Below are 12,622 nucleotides of genomic sequence, written 5' to 3'. Positions count from 1 at the left end.
TGATGTTATTGACGTGATAGAAGATGAGTGGTTGCGTGTTTTCTCAAAATCTGTTTTTCTTGCTGAACAATCGGTTCGATACATTAAATTGAACATTCCAGCAATAGTGACGTCATACTCTATGAGTACTTGCGTGTTTTGTTAAAATCTGCTTATCTTCCCCAGCAGTCGGTACGATACATCAAATTGAAAATTCTATCAAGCCCGATTACATGATGGGCTAACCTTATTTTTATTAACCTTGATTGCACTGATGTTGTTTTAAATGTGGAAGGTTCTACTCTTTATATTAGTCAGTCATCCCCCCATAGTCATATATAAGACGGCTGGTATTAACAAGGGTCTTAGTTCATCTGTACCATATGTCTCACTCGCAGATTCTTCCCCCCTCTTTTTTCCCTTACAAAAATGGCATCTCTATCTGTGAGCATATTTTGAGTTTTTAAAAAGTCCAAGAAGATGCAAGATCTTGCTGACCTGATACATGGCTATAGCCATAAATAATTGCATATTGGATGAATTTGCAATTACTATTGCCACTATTGGTTACGAATTTACATCCTTCATTCTGGTTTGATGCCTCATTATATTTTGTTGTTTTTGTTTTTCAGGACAAAGACAGGAAGTAGCCAGTTCAGTCTTCAATATACTCAAGTCAGGGTTGCATAGCAACGAATTCTTAATTGAATAAATCATCATAATCATCAACAACTCTCACATTGTATGTAAGAGAAAATTACGCTCTTTTTAAAACGACTTCAATTATTGCCTGAAGCACTTTTATATTATATGAGGGCTTTTTTTATTTATCAAGACTGGTTTTTGTACCTTTATAAAGGAGATATCTCTATTTAAAAACAAGTTGTACACACTAAGGTATTTAAATGTTATTTTTAGCCTGGATATACTTATACAAAAACTTGTTCCTATAGTGTTTGCTCATTCATAACATGTGTAGTGAGTAAGCATATAAACAATTCTGAACAAAAATCAAGAAAAGGAGAAAATATGCCTAATTTATTATTTTGATATCATATAAACATTCAGGCTATTAATGTTTCATAATTACATTCTAAGCCTTTCTGGGAAATGTTAACTTTTAAACACCTCATTTAATGTATGAGACCAGAGGCGTCTACAAGGGAGGATGGAGGGACTATAGCCCTTCCCCCTCCCCCAAAATATAATCCTGCGGAAGCCCCTGGAGACTAGATTTGGCCCCATTTGACCTCTAATTCTTTCATTATTTTGATAATTTTGTGCTACTGTAAATGCAATTTGGGGCGCTTTTGAAGGATTCATCATAATACTTTGTTGAATGAAATAAGACAATTATTTCGTGAAAGAATACAAATATAATCCATACTCAATTTTGAGAAAACTCATTAAAGCATGTTTTTGTGTTGACGGACCAGATCATATATATCATATAATTATGCTCTCTCTCTATTCATCCTATTATTGACCTCAATTCAAACAAGTAATTTTCCTCAATCATAACTTCTATCATTTCATTAGTACAGTGAGAATCACATTTTATATGAAGGGGGGAAAAACAGGGCATGAATTTCACTCTGCCTTCTATGTATAGATTGGAGTCGAACAAATGATAAATACGCTTGTCCGTATAATAAATTGATATAATATTAGTATATGCTATGTAGACTAGTATCGTCTATCGCCTAGTTGTGTGCAACTCAGGGCTGCTTGATCCTTATCGTTAAATAAAGCAAGAAACTTTTATTATTGACCTGTGTTCACAACACATATACACGTATTCAGAGAGTGGCTTCTTCAGCCTATGTAGCGTATTAAAGCTTGTATTCACAACATGTACAATGTACATATATTTTTAAAGGAACCTGTGTATATTTTATTCTGCGTTGGTCTCCTATTTTTTTTTCAAGGATTTTATTACTAACCGGGCGAGCTTCCTTCCTCCTATCCCTCTATTTACATTCTCCAAAAGCAGTTTCAGTAATTTTCCATTTTGTCCCAAAGTAAACGCGTCGTTTTAATCTCCTCACTTCAGTTGGATCTCCACCTCCGTATAGATTCTACATCTAGGGGACTTGGAACCTTGCAACATGGGATTCGGGAAGAAAAAAGGTACTCTTCTGACTTTGTATATAAAAGATATTCATTATTTACCCCTTCGCTGTTTCCAATAACCGTATTCGGCCCTTAAAAAATATGGGTGTACAAAATCATATTATCAGAGAACACGATTTTTTTGAAGATTAGATTATGATATTGACGCCATTTTGGAAAAAAAAGTTAGCGTCGCACCCATATGAATAATTATTAAAAATTCTATTTTCTTGTTCAGTTATATTATATTATTCTATATTTATATATTTTAACATGCGGACAACATGTGTGCATGTGTATATATTTAAGCTTGCTCCGTCCGCTTTTTTTCTTTCATGTTTCTAGGGAGTATTTTTTTATTCCTTCAAATAGAAAATCTAATTTAAATTATACTGAGCAATAGGATATATAATTAATAATTATATTGAATTGATTTATGCGACGTTCAAACTTAGGTTGAGATCATTTTCTCCGATTTGAGACACATATCTTGATAAATTAAAAAGGAGATTAAATCCTCAAATGAATAATGCATATTTGGATAATGATGATTTAATAAATAATCGATCTCAAAAATAAATTTAATTCTATTCACTATTTAATTTATAGATACAGGAAATTTGGATAACCTGAAACAAGAATTGGAACTCGATGTACACAAAGTCTCATTGGATGAACTCTGCAAGAGAAATGGGACAGATTTGGCTAATGGTTTAACGCAAAGCAGAGCTGAGGAGAACCGAAAAAAATACGGTCCCAATGCACTTACCCCACCTCCAACAACCCCTGAATGGATTAAGTTTTGTCAAAACTTATTTGGAGGGTTTGCTCTTCTTCTGTGGCTTGGAGCTATTCTCTGCTTCATTGCCTACTCTATTCAAGCTAGCGCTTATGAAGAACCTCCAGATGATAACTTGTACTTGGGTATTGTACTGACTGTTGTAGTTGTTGTCACTGGTGTTTTCTCCTACTATCAAGAATCAAAATCCTCAAAAATCATGGAATCATTCAAAAATTTGGTGCCCCAGTACGCTCTTTGTGTCAGAGATGGACAAAAACTTGAAATCAAGGCCGAAGAACTCACTTTGGGTGACGTTATTGAAGTCAAATTTGGTGACAGGCTACCGGCGGATATGAGAATAGTTGAAGCTAGAGGTTTCAAGGTAGATAACTCTTCTTTGACTGGTGAATCGGAACCTCAATCTAGATCCGCTGAATATACTCATGAGAATCCTCTTGAAACAAAAAATCTTGCCTTTTTCTCTACAAATGCTGTTGAAGGTACTTCTAGGGGAATTGTCGTCAATATTGGTGATAATACGGTTATGGGTAGAATTGCTGGTTTAGCCTCAGGATTGGAAAGTGGTGATACTCCTATTGCAAAGGAAATTGCCCATTTCATTCATCTTATCACAGGAGTTGCTGTTTTCCTCGGTTTGACCTTCTTCGTTATTGCTTTTATCTTAGGTTACCATTGGCTTGATGCTGTCATTTTCTTAATTGGTATCATTGTGGCTAATGTACCCGAAGGTCTTTTGGCTACTGTTACTGTCTGTTTGACTCTAACTGCCAAGAGAATGGCATCTAAGAACTGTTTGGTAAAGAATTTGGAAGCTGTAGAAACCCTTGGATCTACATCAACAATTTGCTCTGACAAAACTGGTACTTTAACTCAAAACCGAATGACAGTTGCTCACATGTGGTTTGACAACCAAATCATTGAGGCCGATACATCAGAGGACCAATCTGGATCTTCTATGAACAAGAATGCCCCAGGATGGAAATATCTTGAAAGATGTGCAGCATTATGTAATCGTGCTGAATTCAAGACTGGTCAAGAAGGTGTACCTGTCCTAAAGAGGGAAGTCAATGGCGATGCTTCTGAGGCAGCTTTGTTGAAATGTACTGAGCTTACCAAAGGAAATGTTATGCAATATCGTGCTAGGAATAAGAAAATTTGTGAGATTCCCTTTAACTCTACCAACAAATATCAAGTATCTATTCACGAAACCGAAGATGACACTGATGGAAGAACTGTTTTGGTTATGAAGGGAGCTCCTGAGCGTATTTTAGATAGATGTGCCACTATTTTTATCAATGGTAAAGAAATGCCACTTGATGAAGAATGGAAAGAAAAATTTAACAATGCGTATTTGGAATTGGGAGGTCTTGGTGAACGTGTATTGGGTTTCTGTGACTATGTTTTGCCTTTGGATAAGTACCCAGTAGGATTTCCTTTCGATGCTGAAGAGGGGAACTTTCCCATTGACGGATTAAGATTTGTTGGGCTTATGTCCATGATTGATCCTCCTCGAGCTGCTGTACCTGATGCTGTTGCAAAGTGCCGTTCTGCTGGTATTAAGGTTATTATGGTTACTGGTGATCATCCTATCACGGCGAAGGCTATTGCTAAATCTGTTGGTATTATCTCCGAAGGTAGTAGAACAGTTGAAGACATTGCTGAAGAAAAAAATATTAAGATTGAAGAAGTCAATTCACGTGAAGCAAATGCTTGTGTTGTTCATGGTGGAGAATTGAAAGATGTTTCAGAAAAGGAGTTAGATGATATATTGATGTACCACACTGAAATTGTATTTGCTAGAACTTCTCCTCAGCAGAAACTGATTATTGTGGAAGGATGTCAGAGAATGGGCGCTATTGTTGCAGTGACTGGTGATGGTGTCAATGATTCTCCTGCATTGAAGAAAGCTGATATCGGCGTTGCTATGGGTATTGCTGGATCCGATGTATCAAAACAAGCTGCTGACATGATTCTCCTTGACGATAACTTTGCATCTATTGTTACTGGTGTTGAAGAGGGAAGATTGATCTTTGATAACTTGAAGAAATCAATTGCTTATACCTTAACCTCTAATATTCCTGAGATTTCCCCTTTCTTGCTCTTCATCTTAGCTGATGTACCTTTACCCTTGGGTACTGTAACCATCCTTTGCATTGATTTGGGTACTGACATGATCCCTGCTATTTCCATGGCATATGAAGAAGCTGAATCTGATATCATGAAACGTCCACCTCGTAATCCATTTACAGATAAACTTGTGAATGAACGCTTGATCTCCATGGCATATGGTCAAATTGGTATGATTCAAGCCTCTGCTGGTTTCTTCGTGTACTTTGTCATTTTGGCTGAGAACGGATTTTACCCATACAAACTCCTTGGATTGAGAAGAGAGTGGGATTCTGCTGCCATTAACGATCTACAGGATTCTTTCGGTCAAGAATGGACCTATCATGACAGGAAGACTCTTGAATATACCTGTCATACTGCTTTCTTCGTTTCCATTGTCGTTGTACAATGGGCTGATCTCATCATTTGTAAGACAAGACGTCTTTCCGTATTCCAACAAGGAATGAAGAACATGTTCATGAATTTCGGTCTTTTATTTGAAACAGCGCTCGCTGCCTTCCTTTCCTACACTCCAGGAATGGACAAGGGTCTCAGAATGTACCCACTGAAGCTTCATTGGTGGTTTCCTGCCTTGCCTTTCTCTATCCTTATCTTTGTTTACGATGAATGTCGTAAATTACTCCTTAGACGTCTTCCCCCCGGCAATTGGGTCGAACGAGAAACTTACTACTAAGTTTTCTCTTCTTATAATTTCATCCAGATTTTAAAAACCTCATTCTTTCGTTTCACAGATGTAAGAGCCCATTTAATGAAATGGCATTCTAATTAATAATGAGAGGATGTTATGTTTTAACACCCGTAGTTATTGAGTAATCTATTTTTATTTAATTTACTGTGTTACTTCTATGACGCTCTTTTCGTGAGGAAAGATATTTATTGATGTATATCATACATAGTTATGGGTTTCAATACTCAAACATAATTACATATACATATGTATGTAATAACATATATAAGTTTTACCTATGTCTCATAAAATATTCAAAAACTTAAAAAATATAAATGAATATAAAGCATAATATGAAAAAAAATAATTTTTTCAGTCTCATTCCTTTAACACTCAACGTTGATTAGACTTGCATATCCTTATTTACTTTATTACTCCATACTCATCGGCCATATGAATAAAGGGATAGTATTGAAATTATTAATGTGAACATTCCATTTTTTCTTTCTTTTGGGCTTGCCTTTAAAATATTAAAATACTCTTTCTTCAGCTCTCAGGGCCTCCTCGGCGTGGCAAGAATTCGAAAATCTTCATTGTATATTTTTCAAACTGATAACTGAACATAAATAAACATAAATTCGTTTTTTGGATGTCTGGACGATGCTTTCTATTTGTTAACCAAAATTTAATGTTGTTTATTTTAAGTAGTGATGTAAATCCCGTGAATTTCTTAGCCGTTCCTCTTTTTGGAATTGGTTATCTAAAGAATGCATTTTTTTTTCCTTAACAGTTGTCATTATTATTTATTTCCTGACGACTGTACATCCTTTTCTAAATACTAATAGATTCAATTATATTCGTGTATGCTCATAACCATAAGGATTTGTTGTAGAGTTATAATTGTAAGTACTTTTTTGTCTCAGAATTGGGATCGACATTGGAATAATTCTTGTCAATATCCTTGTTTAATTTCTTCTCCCCCTCCTCCTTTGTCACAGCTGATCTCCTCAAAAACATTAATTATCCAAGGACCACCGGAAGTAGTATTACTTTTTCGAGTAGTCCTCAGAATTATCACGGTTACAATGTTGATTTTCGTTTTTTTTTAACATAACCATGATATACACAATCTTCATCACAACTTAGTGATAAGTAAGTTTTAACTGGTCATTCTACAGGATTGAATGATATTTAATTGCATCGACATTAAATTTTCTTGATAATCGGGAAAATCAAGTTTATTTATGACTAAAAAAAGTTTTAAATAATGAAGAAAAATGGGTCTTAATAACAATAATTTAATGTATAACTTGACTATAATTTGTATATATGAAGTATTACTCAACGTCTCAACTAAATGTTAAAAGAAACAAACTATTTTTATTTAAGTATCCAAGGAATACAAATGCAAAAATAGATACAAACTTACAATTTAAAAAATGCTTAATTTGCTTGTTGAAAATGTATGTTTCGATATGAAACTCCAAATTCATTCTTCCAAGGTATGAAATAATTTATTAAGTGCATAAAAGCAAGACAGAACAACGAATCAATCAACTCCAATCATCAATATAATATATTAAAATAACGAAAAAACGTGTGTTATGTTTTTTGTGTAGACGTCTTTCTTGTTGTTGCGTCTTGACGAGGGAGAGACGCAAGCTTATTTATAATAGGAGAGATCCAGGATGACCAAGAGACATGAGGAGAAGAATTCACGTGGAGGAATAATGTAACACTAGATCATGTGTATTCTAACTATACTCTAAATATATTTACATAAGACGACACTATTTATAATACATAAAACTCAGTACTTATAATACATAGACGAATATACAGGAAGATAAAAACCAGAAAGGACATATTAAATACATAACACTTGTGTTGTGTAACTTAAATTCGGATTTAGTGAGTTCAAGGCGTATTTGGGCCTCTTTATATGTGTAAAAAAGGGGTTTAAGGGCTAGAAGTCCCCTTTTCCGACACTGTTTTTGGACTACAGTGTATTTGAGGTCAGTTTCTGAGAGTCGAAGATTGTCTCCTGAGATCCTTAGGATAGAACAAGTCATTTTTTTTTAATGTTCTTCTCCTCTTAGGGAGGGTGTGTATATTTTATTTTCATATATATTTGTCAGAGTCGAGATTGAAATCCAGTAGAATCGTTGATCGTAATCTGTCCCACGATGGTGTTACGATCATGATATCTACTTGGAGAATCAATAATTTTACTAGTACAGATTACAATCCTATTCTCTCCTAGGACATATTACAATTTTACAGTGAGAGTTGGTAAAATTGAATATTTAAAGAGGTTGCGTGTTTTCGAAAATATACGCCAAGTCATACCATCTAATTTACCTATTATATAATTATAGTTAACCCAATCCAAACGATAGGCTAATTAATTAACCACTACATATTAGTATGAATATTTCGATCTACGTGCAATATTCTTTTTTAATAATTCTTGTTAATCTGTCAGTCGGAGTACTTTAGCTCATATTACATAAAAAAGAAAAGAAGAAACTATTTATTGGGGTGTCACTTGACTAGTGAAGTGTTTGTCTCAGGTCGAGAGTGACACTTAATTACAATTTTTGAAAAATTAATTTTTCAAGTCAACTATAACGTCTAAACATTCCCAATTTTAATTGGGAATGTTTTTGGGGTTTTTGTTGTCGCTCTAGATTAATTTTTATTATCCTTTATTCATTGTTTACATTTTTATTTCACTTTGAAATTCGATGGTTAAAAAATTAACCTCTTGGCAGTAGCGTAAGCATAGTGATTTATTGGAAGTTATTTGTTTTTATAGGAAAACCCTGACTGTTAACAAAATTTTAGGCAAACTTGAAGAATATTCTGATTCAGATGATGAAAACTGAAACTTGAGGGAACGGATTTAAGTAATTATGTATCTTCCATCTAATAATTATGCCTTCGTAAGTGATTGAGATAGTGACGATGAAGAAAATCCAGCAGGAGACTTTATTAAGCTATCTCTGAAATATTGGAGTTCAGAGGTGAGTTGATTCATAAAATACGAGCCAGGATGACTGTGACAAAGATTTTGAATTGATGGAACCTAATCCCATTCCATCTACAAGGAAGAGGAAATCCTCCATTGCTAATACAAAAGAAATTGAATCAACGATAATGAAGGAACCTGATATTGAAAAAATTACCCTTTCATCGATCTTACTCCATCCTCCTGGAAGAGAAAGGCAAATAGAGCAAGAGGATCTCTGCATAAAATAGTTCTTGCTGCTGCTGAGACAACTAAAAATGTTAAATCAAGTATTTTTGTAAGTCTTCCTAAACTCTCGAATGCCTCGAAATCCAACAAAAGGAATATTGGATATACTAGTGTATGGAGCGATACCAACATTGGAGTTGGTAGTAACATTGGTCAATTTTCTCCAGTTCTCAATGAAGTTGAGTCTGAAGAGGTTATCGACTGCAAGTAGCCGTATTAGTTCTGAAGACTATTTAAGCCTGACAATCACATCGAGGAAATAGTTGGACAGAGAAGATTGTACGTTCACCAGAAGGGAAGATCTAATAAAGCTGTTGATGTTACTAAAGACTCAATCCTATTTGTTTATGCTATCATGTTACTCTCAGGTTACTGCAAGGTCCCGCGAACAAAAGGATGTATTGGGAAGATACTCTTGACTGCAACAATTCTATAATTTCTGAAAACATTAGGTGTGATACTTAGAAAAATGTCTTGTCAGGGATTCATTTTTCGGACAATAGCGTAGAGCCTGATGATAGATTTTTCGAAGTCAGTCTTCTATTTTCAAATATCAAGAGTCAAAGTATGAAGTACACGCCTGTGTCCCAATCTTTAAGCAATTATGAGATAATGATACCGTATTATGGATCACACGGGGACGAGCATTATATCCGTTGCAAGCAAAGTAACAAAGTAAGTTTATGTGTATTACTTTTGATTTTCAAACGATGTTCTTACTATTTCTAGATTTGGTTTCAAGGTATGGCAATTAGCTGTAGCTCTGGTCATATTGTGTTCGTTGAGCTTTATTGTGGTAGAAGCACTGACATTGAAAAAGTCATTGGTTGTTAGGGTTCAGTGTGGTGATGGCACTTATCAATAAACAGAAAGTGTCGCCGGGGAGCCAAGTTTTCTTTGATAATTTATTTACTTCTATTCCTCTTTTGAAGGAGCTAAGTTCTAAAGGTAAATTTTCATTTAAATTATAGGTTGTTTTTTGATATTTTTGAAATTATTTATTAAAAGCAGATTATGATGAAACTCGATGTAAATATTTACAGTATTATCGATTCAATAGTTCGTATTTCATTCACAATATAAGTCTTAGTGTCTTCTGTTATTTATACAGGTATTGTTGGAACTGGGACAATGTGACAAAACAGACAGGAGCCAATTCATTTGACTATCAAAAAAATGATCGAGAAAGAATTTGAGAGGGGAAATATGGGGACTAAATTATATTCAGATATTGCTTTAGTTGTGTGTAAAGATAATAAGGGAGTGTATTTAGCTAGCAACAACTTCAAAGATATTCCTTATTCCAATGCAAGATGACGGATTAGAGTAAACAAGAAATATGAGAATCTGATGGTATTTCGAAATATATTAAAAAAATGGGAGGAGTTGTTCTCTTGGATGCAATGACAGCTTTATATCGAGGGAGAATTCGATGCACGAAATGGTGGTGGTCTATTTTTAGCGAGTCCGTTAGTGTTTCTGCTGTTCAAGCCTGGCGACTTATGAAGGCTATAACAAACCCAAATATTATTTATTTAGAATTCATCCATCTGCTTGTTCAAGAGACTCTCATAAAACATGGAACACAGAAACCCGGTCCCAATCTAATTTTGAGAGGAGCAGCTGTCAAAATCTTGAGAGGCGAAAATGACCCCCACCTTATCAGGTCTACCTCTCAAATAAGATGTTGTAAAGGTCCTATGTGCGAGGGAATGGTAAAATTGGAGTGTTCACGGTGTACTATTAGAATTCATCCACATTGTTTTTTATAATTACCATAAACAATAAGTATTATATTTTTTATTGAAATTATAAGTCAACTTATTTGTTAAATTTAACCTTTCAAGTTTGTCAATTATGTCTCCAAATCACATACATATTCTTGCATCTAAATTCTACTGCTATTGGTGATAGGTTAATTAATTCACCAGACCCTACCTGGGTCCCAAGGGTCTTTTTAGATTTTTTACATTCACGATTCGCTTTTTTGTATCCTAAATAGGTATACTAAATCTTTGAATTGTTTCTTAATCTCCCAATTAATTAATGCCTGTAATGGATTAATAGTAAATCGTTAAGGTTAAGAATTTTAACATAAATAAAATATTGCTCATTTTTCATCTTTGAGCTGGTATAGTTAATAATTTACATCATATTTTCCTCTTTCGGTTGTTGTAGCAGTGTGTTTCTTCTAGTAGTCCTTGACTGGTGCTTAGTCGTTTGCGAACGATTCTATATTTTGAACGGCTCTTAATAGTGAACGTACTCAGTTGCATAAATGATTCGTTCTTTTATACCGCAAGTTTCCCATATATATAATATATTACTCAACCTCAATCAAATATTTCTATCCAATTTCATAATTTTGTTAAGTTATTATGAATATATTCAAGTGAAGAAGCATATCAATAAGTGTATCGTACGGTAGTTCATCAGCTTGCTACTCTGAGAGCACTCCAATTTGCTCTCACGAACAACTGCAAAATTACCAACTGAACTGTTTTAACAAAAAGACTGAATCTTTAAAAACTGATTCAATAAAAGAACTGAATCCTTAACAGATTAAATCTCATTTTATATGCAAAAATAAATCCTGGCCTACCGGTTGTGCAGGTTTTATTAACTAAAATGAACGCTTAAATTAATATTGGGCTAACTAGAGGACAAGTTAAAGATGTTAAATCATTATTTATGCTATATGGAAGTTTTAGAATATAAGGAATATTGAACTGAGCCCAACTAAAGTCAGCTTGTATTACTTAATATCTATTTAGATTAAATGCAGTTTGACGCAAAGGAATGCCGTAATGTAGTAATCAATGATACACCATATTTTTTAAATATATATTTTATAGAAATTTATGTATATTTTATAAAATTGTTTTATTGATATATTGAGCGATTTACTTCCAATGATTTAATATACCTTCTTTTAATAAAGGTTTAATATATCACAATTAACTGTGTTATACAATAGAAGGGGTTTCTTGCAGCCTATCCCAGTACCTACACAAATACTTATTTGATTCGATTTGGATGTCAGTACAGTGTTTGTGATTGTTTATGTATCGGAAATAGTTATATGTTCAACATTTTTTTCCTCAAAACGGAAATGGAGGATTATATTCTTTTGTAACATGAAGATGGAACTTTAGTGAAACTTTTTAAATTTAGCATTATTACTTTAAAATTAAAACATTTCCCTTAACTTATAGTAAATTGAAGTTTCAAATGAATAGATAGGTCACAGAAACGGTTTTGAAGACTGAAACATTTCAAAAAGCTTTTTTTCATCTATACACAACAGATCATTCAAAATATGAAATACACACGTTATGATAATAATAGTTAATATAAAATCTTGACTTGAAGTTTATTTTTATCCATTATATTTACTAAAAAACTATTAAGATCTCCTTATCCATTCAATCCTCAAAGCTCGACAACTCAACAGATTAATCGTGTTCTTGAATTTATCAACCACTATTAATCATGGACAGATTAAGATCATGATCTCTACAAGGAAAATTAACGATTCTACTGGATTTCAATATCTACTGTGACATATTACATAACTTTCTTTATTTAATTATAAAGAAATAGTCGGAACTTTTAAAAAAATATGCCACTAAAACCTCCCGATAAACTTCTTGTTGATAATATCAGGAAATCATCG

The 12,622-nt window shown here is 33.7% G+C and overlaps 1 protein-coding gene and 2 long non-coding RNA genes across 4 annotated transcripts; 2 read left to right on the top strand and 1 right to left on the bottom strand.

The window, feature by feature from the left end:
• The first annotated feature begins 1,512 nt into the window (after positions 1-1,512).
• LOC121116855 (sodium/potassium-transporting ATPase subunit alpha) lies at positions 1,513-6,337 on the top strand. Its single transcript, XM_040711153.2, has 2 exons — positions 1,513-2,109; positions 2,701-6,337. The coding sequence occupies exons 1-2, from the start codon at positions 2,088-2,090 to the stop codon at positions 5,691-5,693; spliced, it is 3,015 nt and encodes a 1,004-aa protein (XP_040567087.1). The 5' UTR covers positions 1,513-2,087; the 3' UTR covers positions 5,694-6,337.
• LOC139905149 (uncharacterized) lies at positions 4,622-7,312 on the bottom strand. Its single transcript, XR_011779669.1, has 2 exons — positions 7,117-7,312; positions 4,622-6,935 (listed from the first exon to the last, which is right to left on the bottom strand). It is a non-coding gene; the product is annotated as an uncharacterized lncRNA (long non-coding RNA).
• A 285-nt stretch (positions 7,313-7,597) lies between these two features.
• Positions 7,598-10,784, top strand: LOC121116854 (uncharacterized). Of its 2 annotated transcripts, none has more exons than XR_011779668.1 (4): positions 7,598-7,702; positions 8,506-9,621; positions 9,676-9,894; positions 10,058-10,784. It is a non-coding gene; the product is annotated as an uncharacterized lncRNA (long non-coding RNA). The 2 variants fall into 2 exon arrangements; XR_005863962.2 differs by lacking the exon at positions 7,598-7,702 and adding an exon at positions 7,769-8,260.
• Positions 10,785-12,622: the final 1,838 nt, after the last annotated feature.

The sequence above is a fragment of the Lepeophtheirus salmonis genome, chromosome 4 (assembly GCF_016086655.4).
Source record: "Lepeophtheirus salmonis chromosome 4, UVic_Lsal_1.4, whole genome shotgun sequence".
Taxonomy (NCBI): Eukaryota; Metazoa; Arthropoda; class Copepoda; order Siphonostomatoida; family Caligidae; genus Lepeophtheirus; species Lepeophtheirus salmonis.
Note: the sequence above shows the minus strand (reverse complement) of the source record. Positions and strands in the feature narration are given on the sequence as shown.

Excerpts from the sequence above, each read along its gene's own strand:
- LOC121116855 (XM_040711153.2), top strand. The coding sequence starts at position 2,088 with ATGGGATTCGGGAAGAAAAAAG. Across the intron at positions 2,110-2,700 it reads GGGATTCGGGAAGAAAAAAG|ATACAGGAAATTTGGATAAC; the intron begins GTACTCTTCTGA and ends TTTAATTTATAG.